The sequence below is a fragment of the Macaca thibetana genome, chromosome 20 (genome assembly GCF_024542745.1).
Source record: "Macaca thibetana thibetana isolate TM-01 chromosome 20, ASM2454274v1, whole genome shotgun sequence".
Taxonomy (NCBI): Eukaryota; Metazoa; Chordata; class Mammalia; order Primates; family Cercopithecidae; genus Macaca; species Macaca thibetana.
The window spans coordinates 72800198-72823842 of record NC_065597.1 but is presented as its reverse complement, the minus strand read 5'-3'; the positions used below and the strand labels follow the sequence as shown (position 1 = coordinate 72823842).

Below are 23645 nucleotides of genomic sequence, written 5' to 3'. Positions count from 1 at the left end.
AGTTAGGTTCAAACTATATTTATCCCATGATTGAAACCAAAGACTTTAGGAATGAGTGTGCCTGGGCTTTGCGCCTTGGTAATTTGATTCTGAGCTGACATCCACTGAAATAAACATTCCTTCCTCACCTATGAAGGCCAGGACTTTTTCAATACTTGAAACATCTGAGTGAAAAAAGACAATGGAGCCACAGAATGAGGAAAGTATCAATATAAAATACACCAGTGAATGTTTTCAACAATGTAACAATTAGCTTAATAATTGACATGCAGTTTAAACAAGTAGTACTTTTAGTGTAAAAAGGTTAGCAAAATATGCAGAAAATACACGTCTAGAGTCAAGAAGCAAAAGATATTTTAGGGCCAGGTGCTGTGGCTCATGCTTGTAATCCCAGCACTTTGGAAGGCCGAGGCGGGTGGATCATTTGAGGTCAGGAGTTCGAGACCATTCTGGCCAACATGGCGAAACCCTGTCTCTGCTGAAAATACTAAAATTAGCCAGGTGTGGTGGCACATGCCAGTAATCCCAGCTACTCGAGAGGCTAAGGCAGGAGAATCACTTGAACCCCGGGAGGTGGAGTTTACAGTGAGCCGAGATCACACCACTGCACTCCAGTCTAGGCGACAGAGCGAGACTCCGTCTCAAAACAAAAAAGACATTTTAGTTTTACTTTCTGGTATTTAAGATGAATTATGTGGAAAAAGTGAAATTACTGATGTTCAAACCATTTTTGAGGGGCAATTTTAATAGATCTGCCACTGTCTTGACCATTCCTTTCTTCTTTTTAAATTGAGATTTAATTCACATGCCATAAAATTGACCATTTTATTTTATTTTGAGACAGGGTCTCATTCTGTCACCCAGGCTGGAGTGCAGTGGTGTGATCTCAGCTCACTGCAGCCTCGACCTCTCTGGCTCAAGCGATCATCCCGCCTCAGCCTCCTGAGTAGCTGGGACCACAGGCGCATGCCACCACACCCACTCTATTTTTAGTAGAGATGAGGTCTCGCTATGTTGCCCAGAATAGTCTCGAACTCCTGATCTCAAGTGATCCTCCTACTTCAAGCCTTTCAAAGTACTGGGATTACAGGCATGGGCCACCGAGCCCAGGCAGAAAATTGACCATTTTAAAGTGTACAATTCCGTGGCTTTTGGTCTGTTCACAAGGTTGGGCATTGATAATCATTAATTCCAAAATTTTTTCATCACCCCTAAAAAGAAAACTAGTACCCAGCAGCAGTCACTTCCCCAAGCCCCTGGCAACCACTGATCCACCTTCTGTCTCTGAATTTGCCTGTTCCACACATTTCACATGAATGAACTCATGTAGCCTCTTGTGTGTGGCTTCTCTCACTTGGCATCATGTTTCAAGGTTCATGCACGTCGTAGCATGTATTGTACTTCCATTGCAGGGATAGACCACATTTCATTTAATTGTTCATCATTTAAATGATTAAATGGACATTTGCATCACTTCATATTTGTTTCACTGTCATAAATAATTCAAAAATCCATGTGGCCAAATCCCTGTCACTTGTGAAGTCCAAAGCAGTCAAATTGCCATGAAACTACCAAGTTGAAGGGATCAACAGGAACCCACCCACCGCATGGGTGCCTTCAGCAGCCTACACCCCGGCAAAGCTGAGGTGTTTCGATTAAGAAATGTGGCAGGGGCCGGGCGCTGTGGCCCACGCATGTAATCCCAGCACTTTGGGAGGCCAGAGCAGGCAGATCTTGAGGTCAGGGGTTCAAAAACAGCCTGGCCAACATGCTGAAACACCATCTCTACTAAAAATACAAAAAAATTAGCGGGACGTGGTGGTGCACACCAGTAATCGGGAGGCTACTCAGGAGGCTGAGGCAGGAGAATCGCTTGAACCCAGGAGGTAGAGGTTGCAGTGAGCCGAGATTGCGCCACTGCACTCCAGCCTGGGCGACAGACAGACTCCATCTGGAAAAAAAGAGAAAAAGAGAAAAGGGAGAGGGGTGTACAGACGAACAAAAGGCTGCTCTCTGCTGTGCATGCAATCTCTGCAGTTTTCCTTGGGCTGCACAGAGCGCTGGGCAGGGCCTCATCCGGGTCAGAGCTGGAACCTGGGGACATTCTGGCCGATGCTCTTGGCGGCCAGGAGAGGGCGCGCGCGGACTCAGCGGTCGCCCGACGGCCTCCCCAGGATCTAGGCCGTACCGGCCGCCAGGAGTGCGGTTCTGCCCCGCAGCCTCAGTCCCTTCTCAGAATGGGGAGAACTTGCTGATAATTTTTTTAAACACAAAAGACCATTATCAACTGTATAAACAAATACACTTATGATGATCTGTGTCCCCAAATATTCATGTGTTGAAACTTTTTTTTTTTTTTTGAGATGGAGTCTTGCGGAGGCCAGCGGATCACTTGAGGTCAAGAGTTCAAGACCAGCCTGGCCAAATTGGTGAAACCCTGTGTCTACTAAAAATACAAAAATCAGGCCAGGCACGGTGGCTTACGCCTGTAATCCCAGCACTTTGGGAGGCCGGGCGGGTGGATCACATGAGGTCAGGAGTTCGAGACCAGCCTGCCCAACATGTTGAAACCCAGTCTCTACTAAAAATACAAAAATTAGGTGAGCATGGTGGCGGGTGCCTGTAATCCCAGCTACTCGGGAGGCTGAGGCAGGCGAATCGCTTGAACCCAGGAGGCGGAGGTTGCAGTGAGCCAATATGGCATCCTTGCACTCCAGCCTAGGTGACAGAGCAAGACTCCGTCTCAATTAAAAAAAAAAAATTAGCCAGGCGTGGTTGTGGGCACCTGTAGCCCCAGCTACTCAGGTGGCTGAGGCAGGAGAATCGCTTGAACCTGGGAGGTGGAGGTTGCAGTTAGCCAAGATTTCGCCATTGCACTCCAGCCTGGACAACAAGAGCAAAACTCAAAAAAGAAAGAAAGGCCGGGCGTGGTGGCTCAAGCCTGTAATCCCAGCACTTTGGGAGGCCAAGACGGGCGGATCACGAGGTCAGGAGATCGAGACCATCCTGGCTAACACGGTGAAACCCCGTCTCTACTAAAAAATACAAAAAACTAGCCGGGCGAGGTGGCGGGTGCCTGTAGTCTCAGCTACTCGGGAGGCTGAGGCAGGAGAATGGCGTAAACCCAGGAGGCGGAGCTTGCAGTGAGCTGAGATCCGGCCACTGCACTCCAGCCTGGGCGACAGAGCGAGACTCCGTCTCAAAAAAAAAAAGGAAAAGAAAAAAAAAGTCCATGATGAAGCAACACAGAATTGTTCATTTTATCAATTCTTAGCCATTGAGTACACATCTTTTTGTTGTTGTTGTTAGTTGAAATGGGAAAGAGGAAATACACATACAGCACCTCTGGGCATACAGTTGTCTCTAGCAGAACGGTGTGTGCAACTATTTGAATTGTGCTAATAATTAGCTTTTTTTGTGTGTGTGGAACACTGTTTTTATTTGGTAGAACCACTGACAAACTGTGGTTATTCAGATGTGGGTATTTGGCAGCCATCTTCTCAAAAATGAGAAAAGTGAGGGCCAGGTGCAATGGCTCATGCCTGTAATCCCAGCACTTTGAGAGGATGAGGTGGGTAGATCACTTGAGGCCAGGAGTTCGAGACCAGCCTAGCCAATATGTCGAAACCCCATCTCTACTAAAGATACAAAAATTAGCTGGGTGCAGTGGCACACGCTTCTAATTGCAGCTATACAGGAGGCTAAGGCACAAGAATCACTTGAACCCAGGAGGCGAAGGTTGCAGTAAGCTGAGATCACACCACTGCACTCCAGTCTGGGTGATGGAGTGAAACCCTGTCTGAGAAAAAAAAAAAAAAAGAGAAAAGTGAGAAGTGAGTCCGTCACTTGAAGGAAAACAACTGACAATATTTGTTGCCAAGGATAAAATTTGCAATTCTAACTTTTGGTTGGGCACAGTGGTTCACGCCTGTAATCCCAGCACTTTGGGAGGCCAAGGTGGGTGGATCACCTGAGGGCAAAAGTGCAAGACCAGCTTGACCAATATGGTGAAACTCCATCTCTACTAAAAATACAAAAATTAGCTGAGCGTGGTGGTGTGCCCCTGTAGTCCCACCTACTCGGGAGGCTGAGACAGGAGAACTGCTTGAACCCGGGAAGCAGAAGTTGCAGTGAGCCGAGATAGTGCCACTGCTTTCCAGACTGGGCAACAGAGGCAAGACTCCATCTCAAAAAAAAAAAAAAAAAAAAAAGAAATTCTAACTTTCAAGCAAAAATTAAAATTTTGGGGCCAGACACGGTGGCTCATGCCTGTAATCCTAGCACTTTGGGAGGCCGAGACAGGTGGATCACCTGAGGTCAGGAGTTCAATACCAGCCTGGGCAACATGGTGAAACCCCGTCTCTACTAAAAATACAAAAAATTAGCCAGGCATGGTGGCGGGCACGTGTAATCCCAGCTACTCAGGAGGGTGAGGCAGGAGAATTGCTTGAACCCGGGAGGCGGAGGTTGCAGTGAGCTGAGATAACGCCATTGCACTCCAGCCTAAGCAACAGAATGAGACTTTGTCTCAAAAAAAAAAAAGTTTGAAAACTTGTATTTGGCCGGGGCAGTGGCTCACAACTGTAATCCCAGCACTTTGGGAGGCTGAGGCGGGCAGATCACGAGGTCAGGAGATCAAACATGGTGAAACCCTGTCTCTACTAAACATACAAAAAATTAGCTAGGCGTGGTGGCAGGTGACTGTAGTCCCAGCTACTCCGGAGGCTGAGGCAGGAGAATGGCGTGAATCTGGGAGCCGGAGCTTACAGTGAGCTGAGATCGCGCCACTGCACTCCAGCCTGGACAATACAGTGTGACTCCATCTCAAAAAAAAAAAAAAGAAAACTTGTATTTGACACCATTCATTTCACAACCTCCCACTACTTCAAGACTTTTTCAATGAGATTGGTGGCAAAGAGAATGAATGTTATATTTTTATATTACATAATAAAATATGTCAACATTCATAAGATGTGCATTATTCAATGAACCAATATTTTCTGAAAAGTCAGTGCATGATGTTATGAGACTACATGTGGGTACAAGATCCTTCCAAAGTGCTAAAAGACCAATGGATTATTATTATTGTTATTTTGAATCAGGGTCTCACTTTGTCACCCAGGCTGGAGTGCAGGGTGCAATCTTGGCTCACTGCTGCCTCAAACTCCTGGGCTCAAGGGATCCTCCCACCTCAGCCTCCTGAGTAGCTGGGACTACAGGCATGCACCACTGCACCTGACTAATTTTTTTTTTTTTTTTTTTTTGAGACAGTTTCGTTCTGTGGCCCGGGCTGGAATGCAATGGCATGATCTTGGCTCACTGCAAACTCTGCCTTCCGAGTTCAAGTGATTCTCATGCCTCAACCTCCTGAGTAGCTGGGATTACAGGCATGTGCCGCCACGCCTGGCTAATTTTTGTATTTTTGGTAGAAACAGAGTTTCACCATGTTGGTCAGGCTGGTCTCGAACTCCTGACCTTGTGATCCACCCGCCTCAGCCTCCCGAAGTGCTGGGATTGCAGGTGTGAGACACTGCACCCGACTGCACCCAACTAATTTTTAGATATTTTGTAGAAATGAGTTTTTGCTGTGTTGTCCAGGCTGGTCTCAAACTTCTGAACTCAAGCAATCCACCCTCTTTAACCTCCCAAAGTACTGGGATTATAGGCATAAGCCACCTCGCCCAGCTGACCAATGGATTTTAATGTAATCGAATACAAAAAAATGTACTAATGCCACTTTAGATTCCACACTGCAACTAACCTTTATGAACCACCACTTAAGGCTGGGCACGGTGGCTCACGCCTGTAATGCCAGCACTTTGGGAGGCCGAGGCGGGCAGATCATGAGGTCAGCAGATTGAGACCATCCGGGCTAACATGGTGAAACCCCGTGTCTACTAAAAAATACAAAAAATTGGCCGGCACGGTGGCTCAAGCCTGTAATCCCAGCACTTTGGGAGTCCGAGACGGGTGGATCACGAGGTCAGGAGATCGAGACCATCCTGGCTGACACGGTGAAACCCCGTCTCTACTAAAAAATACAAAAAACTAGCCGGGCGAGGTGGCGGGCGCCTGTAGTCCCAGCTACTCTGGCAGGAGAATGGCGTGAACCCGGGAGGTGGAGCTTGCAGTGAGCTGAGATCCGGCCACTGCACTCCAGCCTGGGTGGCAGAGCGAGACTCCGTCTCAAAAAAAAAAAAAAAAAAAAAAAAAAAATACAAAAAATTAGCCGGGCGTGATGGCTGGTGCCTGTAGTCCCAGCTACTTGGGAGGCTGAGACAGGAGAGTGGCGTGAACCCAGGACGCAGAGCTTGCAGTGAGCGGAGATCATGCCAGTGCCCTCCAGCCTGGGCGACAGAGCAAGACTCCGTCTCAAAAAAAAAAAAAAAAAAGAACCACCACTTGAGTTTTGATGTAGTATCAAGGAAGAATATCCACAATTATCTGAAAAGGCTATTAAAATATTCCTCCCTTTTCCAAGTATTTATCTGTGTGGGCTGGATATTTTGTGTATTCAACGCGAACAACAAACACATCACAGAAGACTGAATGCAGAGGCAGCTATGACGATGCAGCTGTAGTCTCTTAAGCCAGACACTAAAGTGATTTTTTTTCTTTTTTTTTGAGACAGAGTCTTGTCCTGTCGCCCAGGCTGGAGTGCAGTGACACGATCTCGGCTCACTGCAACCTCTGCCTCCCGCGTTCAAGCGATTCTCCTGCCTCAGTCTCTTGAGCAGCTGGGATTACAGACTCACGCCACCACGCCCAGCTAATTTTTGTATTTTTAGTAGAGACGGGGTTTCACTGTGTTGGCCAGGTCTTGAACTCCTGACCTCGTGATCTGCCCACCTCGGCCTCCCAAAGTGCCGGGATTACAGGTGTGAGCCACCGCGCCTGGCCAGTGATTTTTATTATTTATTTATTTATTTGAGACAGAGTCTTGCTCTGTCACCTAGGCTGGAGTGCAGTGGCACGATCTCGGCTCACTGCAACCTCCGCCTCGTGGGCTCAAGCAATTCTCATGCCTCAGCTTCCCGAGTAGCTGGGATTACAGGTGCACACTGCCACGTCTGGCTAATTTTTGTATTTTTGATAGAGACGGGGTTTCACCATGTTGACCAGGCTGGTCTCAAACTCCTGACCTCAGGTGATCCATCTGCCTTGGCCTCCTAAAATGCTTGGATTACAGGCATGAGCCACCGCTCCTAGCCACTAAAGTGATTTTTAAAACTGTAAATACTGCCACTCACTGATTCCTTTGGTTTGAAGATACAGATATGCAGTGGGTTAATTACTGCTATTTTTAACAAATCTGTTTTTAAATTTGTCAGTTCAAGTTTTTTTGTTTTCCAAGACAGAGTCTTGCTCTGTCGCCCAGGCTGAAGTGCAGTGGTACAATCTTGGCTTCCTGCAACCTCCCACTGCCACCCCCCACCAGGATTTAAGCAATTCTCCTGCCTCAGCCTCTGGAGTAGCTAGGATTACAGGTACACGCCACCATATGCAGCTAATTTTTTTGTCTTTTCAGTAGAGATGGGGTTTCACCATGTTGGCCAGGCTAGTCTTGAACTCCTGACCTCATGATCTGCCTGCTTCAGCCTCCCAGAGTGCTGGGATTACAGGCGTGAGCCACCGCACCCAGCCATCTTTTTTTTTTTTTTTCCTCACTCTGTTGCCCAGGCTGGAATGCAGTGGCATGATTTTGTCTCATTGCAACCTCTGCTTCCTGGGTTCTGCTTCAGCCTCCCAGGTAGCTGGGATTACAGTCGCCCACGACCACGTCCTGCTAATTTTTGTATTTTTAGTAGAAATCGGTTTTCACCATGTTGGCCAGGCTGGTCTCCAGCTCCTGACCTTAGGTGATCCACCTGCCTTGGCCTCTCAAAGTGGTGGGATTACAGGCGTGAGCCACTGCACCCAGCCTAAATTTCTGTATAGTAAATACTGATAGATGTAACCCACGTAACTAAAATTTCTCTGAGCTCCTCAATAACTAACAGTGTAATGGTGATGGCAGGAGGCAGACAAATCCCCAGGCAGACAGAGAGAGATCCCATCCCTGGTGAAACCAGCCTTCAAACCAAAGACATTTTAAAAGTGTGAAAACCAAGCTACAAGTCTCTGATAAATCCATGGAACAGACTGAGAAACTCTCTTCCCGTGTGGTCCACTTTCCTCTGACTGATCCCCACCCTTCACCTATTTTACATACACCTACCCTTCCCTAACTGTTTTTTTACGTTGTGATGCCCAATTTTGAGTGCCTTTTTGCAGAAACCAATCAGCATGTACTCCCCCATTCTGAGCCAATAAAAGCCCCGGACTCAGCCTCACTTGGGGTCTACACACCTTGGCGGGGGGAAATACCCGACTTGAGAGGGTCCCCTCTCTGCTGGGAGCTGTTTGTTCTCTCAATAAAACTCTTCACCTTGCTCACCCACTGGCTGTCAGCATAACCTCATCCTTCTTGGATGCCGGACAAGAACTCCAGAGGGCCTACCGCTGGTAGGAAAAATGCTGTAACACTGTAATTCTCCACCCACCCCCAGAACCTGCTCAGGAAAGAGGAAATAGCAGTGGGTTGGGCCAGCCCTGAAGCTGAGGACCCAAGGGGGCAACGGGATTGAAAGACATGTAACACAAACAGCCGAATGGGTGGGGTGTCTCTTGCACCGAGCCCAGGCCAAGGGAGGCCTGAGCAGTGGTGCTGCTGGCCACGGAGGTCTCTGGCTGGCTAAGCAGCCCTGAAGAATCCTGTGTCATAAGGGGTTCTGAGACCAAACAGTTTGAGAATTGTTGGACTAAGGAATATAAATTTTAAAACCAAGACTTGCCAGGCACGGTGGCTCGTGCCTATAATCCCAACACTTTGGGAGGCCAAGGCGGGTGGATCACAAGGTCAGGTGTTCAAGACCAGCCTGGACAACATAGTGAAACCCCATCTCTACTCAAAATACAAAAAAAATTAGCCAGGGTTAGTGGCGGGCACCTGTAATCCCAGCTACTTGGGAGGCTGAGGCAGGAGAATCGCTTGAACCCGGGAGATGGAAGTTGCAGTGAGCTGAGACCACACCACTGCACTCCAGCCTGGGCGACAAGAGCGAAACTCCGTTTCAAACAAAAACAAAAACAAAAAACAACCAAGACTCTTATCAGCCCACATGACAATACTCTGTGAATTCTCACAATGGCTCTAGGAGGTGGGTGCCTTATCACCCCCGTTTACCGGGTGAAGACACTGAGGCACAGGGAGGGGATGTAATTGCTCAGTCACACAGATGGCAATCGACACAGCAGGGACTTGAACCCAAGCATCTGACCCCAAGCTTGTGCACTTCCTTGGGGACAATTTGGCTACATGTTTAAAAAGCTTTTAAAAATATTTGCCCCCTTTGACCTCTTTCAAGACTCTCAAGAAATCTTTGGCTGGGCGCGGTGGCTCATGCCTGTAATCCCAGCACTTTGGGAGGCTGAGGCAGGTGGATCACAAGGTCAGGAGTTCAAGACCAGCCCGGCCAAGATGGTGAAACCCCATCTCTACTAAAAATACAAAAAAAATTAGCTGGGCATGGTGGCAGGCACCTGTAATCCCAGCTACTCGGGAGGCTGAGGCAGGAGAACTGCTTGAACCCAGGAGGCAGAGGTTGCAGTGAGCTGAGATCGTGCCACTGCACTCCAGTCTTGGCAACAGGGCAAGACTCTGTCTCAAAAAAAAAAATAAAATAAAAAAAAAAATTGACTTCTCAGCAGGCAAGGTGGCTCACATGTCTAGTCCCAGCACTTTGGGAGGCTGAGGTGGGCGGATCACCTGAGGTCAGAAGTTTGATACCAGCGTGGCCAATATGGTGAAATCCCATCTCTACAAAAATATAAAAATTAGGCATGATCACAGGTGCCTATAATCCCAGCTACTCGGGAGGCTGAGGCGGGAAAATCGCTTGAACCCGGGAGGCGGAAGTCGCAACAAGCAGAGATCACGCCACTACACTCCAGCATGGGCGACAGAGCGGGACTCTATCTCAAAAAAAAAAAAAAAAAGAAAGAAAGAAAAACTTTGACATTGTAGATTCATATACAAAGATATGTATAAGTCATCAAGTTAAAAACAACCAGTAGTCTGTGAATGATTAATAGATAACAGCAAATAAATGAACAAAGGTAGCTGGGCGCGGTGGCTCATGCCTGTAATCCCAGCACTTTGGGATGCTGAGGCGGGTGCATCACCTGAGGTCAGGAGTTCGATACCAGCCTGGCCAACATGGCGAAACCCGTCTCTACTAAAAGCACAAAAATTAGCCGGGCGTGGTGGCGGGCGCCTGTAATCCCGGCTACTCAGTAGGTTGAGGCATGAGAATTGCTTGAACCCGGGAGGCAGAGGTTGCAGTGAGCCGAGATCAGGCCACTGCTGCACTCCAGTCTAGACGACAGAGCGCAATTCCCGTTTCTAAAAAAAAAAAAAAAAAAAGTGCACAAGACACTGCCCGGGGAGATAGGATACTGGGATGGGGGCAGCAGGAGCCTTGGTAGCGGAGTCCAGGGTGGGATTCAGAGATCTGCAGAGCCAGGGCCGGGAGGGGCAGGGCAGAGGAAGGGCGTGAAGCGCCGCTGACACTCGAACGTGAGCAGGCGGAAGGTGCGGGAGCTTCCAGAGGACCTCGACCAGGACCCAGGAGCCCTGGGGCGGTGGCACATTCAGCGGCCGCTTTAGAGCGAGGGGGACGGGGCGCGGAGCCAGGCTTGGGAGGGCCAAGGGGGCAGGCGGAGTGGTGGCGACCCTGCGGGCCTGGGAGAGCCGCGGTGAGCCTAGGGGGCCGTGCCGGGGCCGCTCTGGCCGCTGTAGCCAAGTGTCCCAGGAAAGCAGGGCCCAGGGCCCCGCATCTCCCTGTGCCCGGAGCCAGCCCAGTCCCACCGCACTGGGTGGCTGGAGGATGACGAGTGTCCTGGGAACCCCTTGGGCCGGGTGAACGTGGTTGGACACCGAGAGGGTGGGGCCCGTGGGCAGGGGTGGGCCCAATGGGCCAGGGCTGAACCAATAACGAGAAAGGATGAATGGACAGGGGCTGAACTACAGGGCGAGGGCGGGACTAATGGGTGAGGGCTGGACCAATGGGCAGGGGCTAAGCTAATAGACGAGGGCAGGACCAATGGCGCGGATGAGGCTGCTGCGTCGTCAAGGATGCAGAGATGAAAGCAAGGCAGTGGCTTCTTTGAGCCTAAAGACCTTCCCTCCGCATGCTCGGTATCGCGACGGGGGAGAGCAAAACCTTTAAACAAATGCTGCAGTTTCCCTCGCAGGGAGCCGGAGTCAAATAGATGAGGAAGCCCTGGGGTCGCAGTAAAGCCCACCCACTGGTGCTGGGAGAACCTCGCCCGGGACCCGGATCCAGGCCGCAGGTCCCCCGAGGCTCCGCCCCTGACGATGACACCCATTCCCGGGTCTCCCCGCCCCGTTACTGAATTTTGGCCCCGCCTCCTCCCTCCGATTGGCTGGACGTCCAGCTATACACCGCTCGGGCAAGACCCGGAGGAGCGGCCCCCGCTAGAAGACAAGGCCCCTGTGACCTTGCTGCGCATGCGCCTGCAATGACCCCGGCTTGAGGTGACGGCGCGAGCTGAGGCGGGTGCCCTTGGCGCGGAGGTTGAGGGACCCGCCGCGGCGCTGTCGCCGGAGAGGGAGGGCACCGCTGCCGTCGGTGAGGACGGGCCCCGGCGGGCGGGGAGGGTCGCGCGTCCTCGGCGTGGTCGCGTCCCCGGCCCGGCTTTCCCGGGGGTCCCGAGGGCTGCGGGTGCTGAGGAGGGGTCCGCGTCCCGACACTCAGGCCGCCTCCTGTGGGGTCTCCCGCGATTCCCTCCTTGCCTCTCGCCCCTCCTCCCCCACCCTCCCGTCCCCTGGCCAGAGCCTCAACACCCCCACATGAAGGAGCTCCGCACTAGCCCGCCGGCCCCTGGCGGTGTCCGCGGCGCCCAGCGCTGCCTTCCCGGCGCCCCCCAACCCCCGCCGGCCCCGTCCCCCGCTTGCAGCTCTGGAGGTCCCTGCAGGGACGGCAGCTACTTGGAGGCGTGAGATACTGGGGCGGGGGAGACACTTGGGACCTCAGGGTGTGGGTATTCTTGGGAAAGGAGAGAGCCGGGAAGCTGGGACCATTTGGGCGCAGCACAGCCCGCGTTTGATGCCGATTGCATCGGGTAAAGGAGGAGTAAAAGAAAGATTCTGAGCCCTGGTGATTAGGCGAAGGAGCTGCCACGACTGAAATTCCCATCGTGGGAAAGGTCTGCACTGCACACCATAGAGTAGCAGTTCTTGGCCTTCTTGGGGCAGGGGTCACAGCCGGTTTTTAAAATCTCCCTGTAAGGATGTATACTGCACACCTTAGTGTCCCGTCATCCCGTCAGGGGGTCAATCACAGCCCCCCACCGTGGACTGCGTGGAGCAGTGATTATTGGGGAACGGCTGTCCATATCGCCTGGGAACTTTTGCAATGACTTCACCCTTGCCTATCAGCTATTAACATCCCCTAATAAATTCACCGCTGTTTCCGTTACGCGGATGAAACCTGCCGGGAGGGCAAGGGATTTGTCGTCGCGGCTGAGGATGCCAGTGGTAGTGGACATTGATGTTTCTCTCCCTTTCGTATGAAGATGATTCTGTGGGTCCACCATGAGGCACCAGGCAGGGATCTTGTCTTCCAGAACCTCATCAGTAAGGGACTGTAACTTGTGTTAGTTTCCTGTTGCTGTCCTGATAAATATGGTGGCTTAAAGCAACACAGGTCGGGTGCGGTGTCTCACGCCTGTAATCCCAGCACTTTGGGAGGCCGAGGCGGGCAGATCACAAGGTCAGGAGACGGAGACCATTCTGACTAACACGGTGAAACCCCGTCTCTACTAAAACAAAAATACAAGGCCGGGCGCGGTGGCTCAAGCCTGTAATCCCAGCACTTTGGGAGGCCAGGGCGGGTGGATCACGAGGTCAGGAGTTCGAGACCAGCCTGGCCAACATAGTGAAACCCTATCGCTACTAAAAATACAAAAATGGCCGGGCGCGGTGGCTCAAGCCTGTAATCCCAGCACTTTGGGAGGCCGAGATGGGTGGATCACGAGGTCAGGAGATCGAGACCATCCTGGCGAACACAGTGAAACCCCGTCTCTACTAAAAAATACAAAAAAAACTAGCCGGGCGAGATAGCGGGCGCCTGTAGTCCCAGCTACTCGGGAGGCTGAGGCAGGAGAATGGCGTAAACCCCGGAGGCGGAGCTTGCAGTGAGCTGAGATCCGGCCACTGCACTCCAGCCCGGGCGACAGAGCGAGACTCCGTCTCAAAAAAAAAAAAAAAAAAATTAGCCGGGCGTGGTGGCGGGCGCCTGTAATCCCAGCTACTCCAGAGGCTGAGGCAGAATAATGACTTGAATCCGGGAGGCAGAGGTTGCAGTGAGCCGAGACTGCACTGCTGCACTTCAGCCTGAGCGGCAGAGAGACTCCATCTCAAAACAAACAAACAAACAAAAAATTAGCCAGGGCCGGGCACGGTGGCTCACGCCTGTAATCCCAACACTTTGGGGGGCTGAGGAGGGCGGATCACCTGAAGTTGGCAGTTCGAGACTAGCCTGACCAACATGGAGAAACCCTGTCTCTGCAAAAAATACAAAATTTGCCAGGCATGGTGGCGCATGCCTGTAATCCCAGCTACTCAGGAGGCTGAGGCGGGAGAATGGCTTGAACCGGAGAGGCAGAGGTTACAGTGACCCAAGGTTGCACCATTGCACTCCAGCCTGGGCAAAAGAGCGAAACTCCGTCTCAAAAAAAAAAAAAGAAAAGAAAAGAAAAAAGAACTCCGGGTAATTCTTAGGAATAGTGAGGTTGTAGAACTGCTGTTCATATGTTAATAGACTCAGTTTACCTTTTTTCTGAATATTTAAAAACTTTATTGAGATAATTCACATACTGTGCAATTTACCCATTTAAAGTATACAGTTTGGCTGGGTGTGGTGGCTCACGCCTGTAATCCCAGCACTTTGGGAGGCCAAGACGGGCGGATCACAAGGTCAGGAGATGGAGACCATCCTGGCTAACACGGTGAAACCCCGTCTCCACTAAAAAAAATACAAAAAACTAGCAGGGCACGGTGGTGGGCGCCTGTAGTCCCAGCTACTAGGGAGGCTGAGGCAGGAGAATGGCGTGAACCCGGGAGGCGGAGCTTGCAGTGAGCTGAGGTCCGGCCACTGCACTCCAGCCTGCGCGACAGAGCGAGACTCCGTCTCAAATTAAAAAAAAAGAAAAAAAAAAAAGAATTCCTCTTAAGGAAGATTTGTCCCTTCTTCAACATTTATTTATTCAATTATTTATATCAGCTTGGACTCATGGATATTTATTTTATTATCTGGGTTATAATCCCAACCACTGGCTTCCAAGGCAGGGCCTCAACTCTGAGGATCAGTTTTCTTTGTAACTGGCATTTCTGACTTCAAGCATCTGCTGCCCAAGGCCATTGGCTCTGGACCAGGCCTCCATCTCCCCAGGGACAGAGTAGAGTGATGGGGACACTGGGAAGGGAGATTATTGGGTGGCAATAATAGAGGTCAGGGTTGACATAATTTTTCCTGACTCAGGTCCCAGGTCAAGGACCAAGGACGTGGCTCTGGACAGGTCACTTCTGTGCTAGGTGCAGGCAGGAGGACCAGAGTGGCAGGGTTTTCTCTCTCTCTTTTATTTAATTAATTAATTTATTTTTTTATAGTGACGAGGTCTCCCTGTGTTGCCAGGCTGGTCTCGAACTCCTGGGCTTAAGTGATCCTCCCACCTTACTCATGCCTCTGACCAGCCAGCTACAATCTCAGGTTGCTATGTCCCCTTCCTTGGGTTAAATCATTTGCTAGAGTGGCTCAAAGAACTCAAGGAAACAGTGCCAGGCATGGTGGCTCATGCTTGTAATCCCAGCACTTTGGGAGGCTGAGGCGGGTGGATCACTTGAGGTTGGGAGTTTGAGACCAGCCTCGCCAACATGGTAAAAACCCAACTCAACTAAAAATACAAAAATTAGCTTGGCGTAGTGGCTGACACTTGTAATCCCAGCTACTCGGGAGGCTGAGGCAGGAGAATTGCTTGAACCTGGGAAGTAGAGGTTGCAGTAAGCTGAGATTGCTCCATTACACTCCAGCCTGGGTGACAAGAACGAGATTCCATCTCAAAAAAACAAACTATTTACAGGCCAGGTGTGGTAGCTCACGCCTGTAATCTCAGCACTTTGGGAGGCCGAGGCAGGTGGATCACCTGAGGTCAGGAGTTCGAGACCAGCTTGGCCAACATGGTGAAACCCCATCTCTACTAAAAATACAAAAAATTAGCTGGGCATGGTGGTGCCCATGCTCCTCTCTTTTTTTTTTTTTTTTGAGACGGAGTCTCGCTGTGTCGCCCAGGCTGGAGTGCAGTGGCGCAATCTCGGCTCACTGCAAGCTCCGCCTCCCGGGTTCACGCCATTCTCCCGCCTCAGCCTCCGAGTAGCTGGGACTACAGGCGCCCGCCACCACGCCCGGCTAGTTTTTTTTTGTATTTTTAGTAGAGACGGGGTTTCACCATGTTAGCCAGGATGGTCTCGATCTCCTGACCTCGTGATCCACCCGCCTCAGCCTCCCAAAGTGCTGGGATTACAGGCTTGAGCCACCGCGCCCGGCCAGCCCATGCTCCTCTCTAAGGGAGACTTAGACAGGAGAATATCTTGAACCCAGGAGGCAGAAGTTGCAGTGAGCCAAGATTACAACACTGCACTCCAGCCTGGGAGACAGAGCAAGACTCCATCTCAAAAACAAAAAACAAAAAACAAAACTTATTTACATTTACCATTTTATTATAAAGGACACAGATGAAAATATAAATGCAACCAGGCGCGGAGGCTGAGGCGGGTGGATCACGAGTTCAAGAGATGAAGACCATCCTGGCCAACATGGTGAAACCCCGTCTCTACTAAAAATATAAAAATTAGGTGGGTGTGGTGGCGCACACCTGTAGTTCCAGCTACGTGGGAGGCTGTGGCAGGAGGATCACTGGCACCCAGGAGATGGAGGTTGCAGTGAGCCGAGATTGCGCCACTGCACTCCAGCCTGGTGACAGAGCGAGATTCTGTCTCAAAAAAATAAAATAACTAAAATACATATATATTTAAATATATTATATATATTATATATATTATATATGTCATATATAATATATATTATGTATATAAATGCAGCAGCATGTGTGGGAGGGGCTCAGTTTCCATTCCCACCCCACTCCCAACTCCCACACACCCCTCCAAGGACTCCATGTGTTCCTGGAAGCTCTGGGAACCCTCTCCTTTTGGGTTTTTATGGAGGCTTCATTACATAGGCATGATTGATTGAACCATAGGCCATTGGTGAACAACTTAACCTTCAGGCCCTCTCCCCTTCCTGGAGGTTGGAAGTGGGGCTGAAAGTCCCAACCCTCTAACCCTGCCTTGGTCTTTTGGGTGACCAGCCCCACTGAAGCAGCCCAGGGGCTACCAGCCATCAATCAGTACCTAAGCATACAAAAAGACATCATTGGCCGGGCGCGGTGGCTCAAGCCTGTAATCCAAGCACTTTGGGAGGCCGAGGCGGGTGGATCACGAGGTCAGGAGATCGAGACTATCCTGGTTAACATGGTGAAACCCCGTCTCTACTAAAAATACAAAAAAAACTAGCCGGGCGTGGTGGCGGGCCCCTGTAGTCTCAGCTACTTGGGAGGCTGAGGCGGGAGAATGGCGTGAACCCGGGAGGCGGAGCTTGCAGTGAGCCGAGATCACGCCACTGCACTCCAGCCTGGGAGACACAGCGAGACTCCGTCTCAAAAAAAAAAAAAAAAAAAAAAACATCATTTTGGAGATTCGAGGAATTTTAGGAATTATATACTAGGAGAAAGGGTCAAAGACCAAATATATATTTCACAATATGAAAGAGCGCAATTTACGTATTTCAGGATTCCCTTCTTGTTACAACTTAATGAGATTTTTTTATTTTCCTGACTTTTCTCTTTGGATAATTAGCCAGTAGTTTAGGTCTGTCTTGTTCCTTTACTATGGGGTTTGAATTTGAGATGGGGCTGACGGCCCTTTTTTTGCGGGGGGGGACGGAGTCTCGCTCTGTTGCCCAGGCTGGAGTGCAGTGGCATGATCTCGGCTCACTGCAAGCTCCGCCTCCCGGGTTCACGCCATTCTCCTGTTTCAGCCTCCTGAGTAGCTGGGACTACAGGCGCCGCCACCAAGCCTGGCTAATTTTTTGTATTTTTAATAGAGACAGGGTTTCACCATGTTAGCCATGATGGTCTAGATCTCCCGACCTTGTGATCCGCCCACCTCGGACTCCCAAAGTGCTGGGGTATTACAGGCGTGAACTGCCGCCCCCGGCCTCTTTCGGGCCCTTTTCTGCAGCTTAGAGTTGGCCTGGCTGCAGGGCTGGGACTATAGAATGGCAAGGAGGTGCCTCAGGTGCCAAATATTAGGTTGGTGAAAATTAATTGCGGTTTTGTCATTGAAAGCAATGGCAAAACCGCAATTACTTTTGCACCAACCTAATATAAGGAGGCGTGCAGTCTGGGGGTCAGAGTGAGTGTGGAGGTCTCCGGGAAGGGCCGCCGGCCTGGAGCAGGCTGCTAGGTCTGGGTCCCTGCCAGCCTTGCGGGGACGAACTGCTGTATTCTGCAGGAATTTACACGCTGGGTATGCAAGAGGCTGTATGTTTTTTGGACTCTAGGAGCGCTGCGGTCACAGAGCCGTCACGGCGGGAGGCGCTAGAGGACCCGGGGTGGACTCGGACGTGGGGTCAGGGATCCTGGCATTTATTCCTACCCAGACCTCCTGTTCATGCTGCGGAGCGTGGGAGGCGTAGGGAGATCGGCCGCCAGAGGGACGTGCGCCGGAGCCAATCAGCGTGTGAAGCAGGGCGCTATGTGGTTGGGGCCTCCGGTAACCTTTTTCCGCCCTGGAGTGGCTGGCCGGGTCATTGCCACTGGAGGTTCCCAGGGCTCCCCAGGTCTCCGGCATCCCCACATCGCCCTGTGACGCAGATGAGCAGAGCCGGAAGGGCCGCGCGGGAGGAACAGGGGTTGGCTTGCCCGGAGGCGGATTGATAACGCGACCCCGATCCCTGCGGTACTCCGCAGTCATGTGACTCGCTGCCTGGCGCGTTTCTTCGAGTGCCCACCCCTTCGAGAAGGTGCCCCTGGGGTGGGGGCTTCACATCTGCTTTTGTTTAGTGGTCAGAGGACTACAGAGGGGACCTCTCAGGACAAGGCCTGCAACCCCCTACTCCAGCCCTGCATCCTCAGGCCCCTCTCATGGACAATAGGGTCTTAGAAAACGCCAGGGTGCTGGGCATGGACCCCTCAGACCAGATGCATTGGGAGGGGTCCAAAGAGACCATGAGAACCTCAAGCCCAGGTTGGGGGATTGGCCCCGAGGGAAAAGTGGGCATCCCTGGGCCTTGTCTTGCCTGGGTCCTGGACAGGGGGCTAGGTGGCTGCCCAGGCTGCAATCTTGTGTCTAGGCTAAAACTGTAGGCTGGGAAAGTCCCCATCATCGGCCTACCACCCAATCCCCACTCAAAAGACAGAAAGGCCACCCCACACTGGTGCTACAGCACCTCAGGACCGGGTCTCCAGGCCAACCAGAGCCGGGCGCTTGCCCCTACAAGGTTATAACCCATCCTTTCTGCTTCTCCAGGCCAGAAGCCAAGGAGCCCTCAGTGACTGTGGGATCCAAGACATTATATCGCTGTCCCCACCGAGCCAGGGAAGTGCCAACACCAGCTCAGACAAGGTTAGTGTGAGAACCAGCGGGTCGGGGAGACTGTGGGCCTCCAGACGGGGATGCAACTGGATCTGGTTGTCCCACCTTCCAGGGCCAGCTGCAGTGCTGTGGTCTGCAAAGTGCTGGCAGGTGCCTGGCCCATGTTCCCTGTGACAACACAAACTGAGCTCATGTCCCCAAAGTGCTTAGCTCTGATGCTTGGTGCCCAGGGACACCAGTGTCAGTTAAAATGGACGAAGTACATCAGATGCTGTGTGGTCATGGGCTCTGTGTCCACTCTAGCTCTGCCACTCTGGCTGTGTGGATCACCCTGGCATGCCTCAGTGTCCTCAACTGTGACTGGGTCCATAAAAACAGCCTGCTGTCATAACAGGGGTGGGAGGGGGGACTGGAAGCAGTCCACAGGGTGGAAACCCTTTGACTGTGCTCAGCACGTGGGAGGCCCATCGGTAGTGGCTGGGCTCTTAGTCCATTAGTCACTCTGATGGCCCCTTGTGGAGACTGTTTACTGTGCACATTTTCCAGATGGGGTTAGATGGGGGTGACATATCCAAGGCTGCCAGGAGAGGAACTGGCAGAACAGAAGCCTAGTTCCATCAGGGCCCCCGCCAGCCTTGGCTCCAGTGAGCAGTGAGGCAGCCCCATCTGCCCACCTCCCTCCCAGAGTGGTGTCTAGAGCCCCCCAAGGGCTTCCTCCACTGACGGGATTTTGCTTCCTTCCTTAGGACGGAACCGCTGAACTCCAGGTTGCTTGCCTGGGAGTAGGAGAAATCCACCTGCTGGGGGCTGAGCGTGGCCTGAGGGACAGGCCGTGGGTCCCGGGATGCCCCTGCCTGAGCCCAGCGAGCAGGAGGGTGAGAGTGTGAAGGCTGGCCAGGAGCCATCCCCCGAGCCAGGCACAGAAGTCGTCCCGGCAGCCCCCAGGAAGCCCAGAAAGTTCTCCAAACTGGTCCTGCTCACAGCCTCCAAAGACAGCACCAAGGTGGCGGGGGCCAAACGCAAGGGCGTGCACTGCGTCATGTCCCTGGGGGTGCCCGGCCCTGCCACCCTTGCCAAGGCCCTCCTCCAGATCCACCCCGAGGCCCAGCGGGCCATTGAGGCAGCCCCTCAAGAGCCTGAGCAGAAACGCAGCAGGCAGGACCCAGGTGAGGCTCCACAGCGGCCCCCCAGGACAGCTTGGCACCTCCCAGGGTGGCCCCCACAGCCGCGCTGGCTCCATCAGGCCCTTCTCCCTGTCATGCAGGTCCTCGTTCCCTGACTTTGACTACGTGTGGGGAGCAGTGGCACAGGGGTTAGGGCACAGGCCTGGGCATCCCCCGACCTCCAACCCTGCCTCTGAGCGGCCTTGCCTCTCTGCGTCTGTTCCCCACTCTGGAATGCGCTGCCCACTGACTCCTTCACAAGGGAGCATCTGAGGGTGTGGTGGGGCCCACAGGCAGCTGCTATCAGCTTCAAGGTCTTGGCTTGCAGCTGCTCAGTGAGAGTCTCTAAGGCCAGGAGCTTGATAGGTCACCTTTCCATATGTTCTAAAAAGCTCCTGTTGTCTCACTCGCTGTTCAGTCACTTAGCAACATCCACTGAACAGCAGCTGTGTGCAGGCTGGGCTCTGGAGACTCGAGGCACGCAGGATGAGACCCCCAGCAGACCAAGGCAGTGACCTCAGCCTGGCTCTCCAGGACTGCCCCTGCCCTTCCTACCTCCTCTGCCCAAGCAATCACCCCCCCGACAAGCCTCCAGGGAGACAGAGCTCGGGGCTCACAGGTCCCGTGGGGGAGTGGGGCTGGGGGTGTGGCCCTAGCTGCTGCAGGCTGGCTGGAGGTGATGGGTCAGGTTCATTCCCTCTGCTTTACTGTGGGAGTGATGAGATGGATGGAGGCACTGAGCGTCTTCAGCCCCGGCTCCCACTCCCCAGGGCCCTTGGCTCTGCCCCTGCTGTGTACTAGACCTTTCTGTCAGCTAGACTTGGGGGATACAGCCAGGTGGGGCATGGTAGCAGAGATGGCATGAGAGCAGGGCTGCCCCTTTCCCTGCACCCAGCTCTCCCTGAGGTGGCCCAGGCCCTGCCCCGCTGTCCCCTGTAGGAGGACAGGTCCCCCCTCCTGGCCCCCCAGCAGGTCCTCAGGTCCACAGGTCCTGCCTCTGGGCTCTACCAGGGCCCTAGGCAGCAGAGGAAATGGGCTGGGTACACCTTTTGAGCTGGAAGTTCCAGAGAGATGGGGCAGGGGGCTGCCCAGTGGGTGGGAAGAAGATGAGTTGGGGTTTCTTCCCAACTAGGAGTGGGCTCTGCCATGCCCTAAGAAGAAGAAAAGTCATAGCAGGTGGCCTTGGCTTGTGACCTCTGAACAGGTGGCCCCTGGGGTCAGCCAGGATACTCAGACTGGCAGCCCATTGTAAGAAAAGGGGGTGCTCTTAGGGTTCCTTCAGTTTGCTGTCAGGGCAGGGACCCTGCCTCACTGATGAAAATTGAGGGGTGAGTGGCCTGAGGTCACAGAGGGTCACAGCCCCATAGCCTCGCCGGGGCTGAGACCCCAGAATGCCTGAGATGGTGGTGTCCACAGCCACAGGCTTGGAGCTCTCAGGGAACCTAGTGGACCCCTCGGCCTCCATTCCTTTGCTGGAGTCTCAGGCCTGGTGTGAGCAGTGCTGTGGAACTCAGAAGGACCCCGTCCTCCCAGAGCTGGTGGGAGTGCCTGGCTCTCACTGCGAAGCCCCCACCATCCAGTCTTGCTCTGAGAGCCTCTGTGTGTCCCCCTGGCTTCTCCCGCCAACCTTGGGCAGAGGGTGCAGTCCCCACAGCCTGTGGGAGGCAGGGCTCAGAGGAGTGAAGTCACCACCCTGAGGCCACCAGGAGGTCCCTGCAGAGGGCAGAGGGGGTTGGAGTTTGGCTCAGGGTCTATTAGCTCTGTGGAATGAGAGCATCTCAAGGTCCTCCTAGCCCCTTTGAGACTCCTGCTTACTGCTGGGATCCATCTAGGCCCTTTGTGAGAATTGGAGCACAGCTATCTTCTCCAGATGAAAGGCAGAGCAGGGCTCCATCAGGCCCCAGGGGTCCCGCAGGCAGTCACCCTCGAGCATCGACCACCCCCACCTGCCAACTCCTCCGTCCTTCTGTCCCCACCCCAGGTCCAGCAGAGGCGATGGCTGTGGCTTCCCAGTGCTCAGCACAAACTTGGCCTCACGTTTCCTGGAAATGATTTTAGCAGCTTTTGTGGCCCTGGGCTGGTGGCCTTGGGAGCAGTGTCCCTGAGTAGCAGTCACTTCTCAGTCAGGCAGAGGCTTCTGGCCCTGGAACATCCACTGGCTGGGGTGAGAGTGAGGCCTGGTAGACCCCCAACACCCAAGCTCAGCCCTCCCTTCTCCATTGACACCAGCCTGATCCACCTTCTTCTCTTGCAGGCGCAGATAGAACAGAAGACAGTGCATTAGCAGCGGGGCCTCCTGAGGCTGCTGGGGAGAACTCCGCCCCCTGCCCTGTGGCACCTGGCAAGTCCCTGTAACGTTGACGACAGCGCATCCTCCCAGGCCACCAATCCGGCCATAGGCTCTTCTCTGTCCACAGGGCTTCTGGGGCCCAATCGGTGAATCTTTGCTTTCAACATTGTGTAATTTCTTTCTTTCTTTTTTTTAGATCAAGTATAAGTTACTTTTGTAAGCAGAAAAGTACTTTCAAACAAGAATAAAAGAAGCTGTTCGCTAGACCCCATAATGGGCAGGTTTTAAACATTCCAGGCTTCTAGGTCCTTTGAGGCTCAGCTCTGATGCCACCACCCCTGGGTCTCCCCACCCCAGCCCTTACCGGGCCCTTCCAGAGTGCCCCTTAGTCACTGCCCTCCCTGACCCAAGTCTCACTTCCTCCATGAAGCCTCCCAGACTGACAGCTCCCAGGCACTAAGGGAGCTCAGCCTTGCTGAGAATGGTAGCTCCCGGATTCTGCTGAGGGAGAGGTAGGCCTGCAGCTCATGGGTGGGTTCAGGGAGGAACCCGACAAAAGCACATGCGGCCTGCCTGTCATGTTCTTTCCAGGGGGTCTGTGCGCTGAGGGAACCGGAGTTCCTGCCCTGGCCCCCTGGGTGCCACCCCTGCTGGAGGGGAGGTGAAGGAAGCACAGCTACCCTACTTGAGCTCCCACGTCAGCGAGCCTCCGAGAGGCTTCCCATGCAGTCCTCATTCTTTTAAAACTGCCTCTGGGCTCAAGGCAATGTTAGGGTTTTGTTTGTTTGTTTGTTTGTTTTGAGGTGGAATTTCACTCTTGTCGCACAGGCTGGAGTGCAGTGGCACAATCTGGACTCACTGCAACCACCACTTCCCAGGTTCAAGTGATTCTCTTGACTCAGCCTCCTGAGTAGCTGGAATTACAGGCGCCCGCCATCACGCCTGGCTAATTTTTATATATTTAGTAGAGATGGGGTTTTACCATGTTGGCCAGGCTGGTCTTGAACTCCTGACCTTAGGTGATCTGTCTGCCTCAGCCTCCCAAAGTGCTGGGATTACAGGCATGAGCCACCATGCCCGGCCCTGATTCTGTATTCAAATGGCTTCTGTGTTCACCATGCTTTCTCCTTTCCCAAGTGTTTTTTTGTTTGTTTTGTTTTGTTTTTTGAGATGGGGTCTCACTCTGTTGCCCAGGCTGGAGTGCAGCGGTGCGATCTCGGCTCACTGCAACTGCCGCCTCCCAGGTTCAAGCGATTCTCCTGCTTCAGCCTCTCAAGTAGCTGGGATCACAGGTGCGCACCACTATGCCTGGCTAAGTTTTTGTATTTTTAGTAGAGATGGGGTTTCGCCATGTTAGCCAGGCTGGTCTGGAACTCTTGACCTCAGGTGATTTGCCCGCCTCGGCCTCCCAAAGTGC

At 52.7% G+C, this 23645-nt stretch overlaps 1 protein-coding gene across 2 annotated transcripts; it reads left to right on the top strand.

The window, feature by feature from the left end:
• The first annotated feature begins 11481 nt into the window (after window positions 1-11481).
• FLYWCH2 (FLYWCH family member 2) lies at window positions 11482-22499 on the top strand. 2 transcript variants are annotated; one of them, XM_050774622.1, is made up of 4 exons: window positions 11482-11693; window positions 18710-18805; window positions 19522-19941; window positions 22193-22499. In XM_050774622.1, exons 3-4 carry the CDS (start codon window positions 19620-19622, stop codon window positions 22291-22293), a joined length of 423 nt encoding a protein of 140 aa, XP_050630579.1. In that variant the 5' UTR covers window positions 11482-11693; window positions 18710-18805; window positions 19522-19619; the 3' UTR covers window positions 22294-22499. The 2 variants fall into 2 exon arrangements, with proteins under 2 accessions (XP_050630579.1, XP_050630580.1); XM_050774623.1 differs by lacking the exon at window positions 11482-11693 and adding an exon at window positions 17731-17953.
• The last annotated feature ends 1146 nt before the right edge of the window (window positions 22500-23645 follow it).

What these genes read in the sequence shown, in the direction of transcription:
- FLYWCH2 (XM_050774622.1), top strand. Translation starts at nt 19,620, where the DNA reads ATGCCCCTGCCTGAGCCCAGCGAGCAGGAGGGTGAGAGTGTGAAGGCT. An exon ending in ACGCAGCAGGCAGGACCCAG is followed by an intron (nt 19,942 to 22,192) that starts GTGAGGCTCCAC and finishes CTTCTCTTGCAG; the next exon opens with GCGCAGATAGAACAGAAGAC.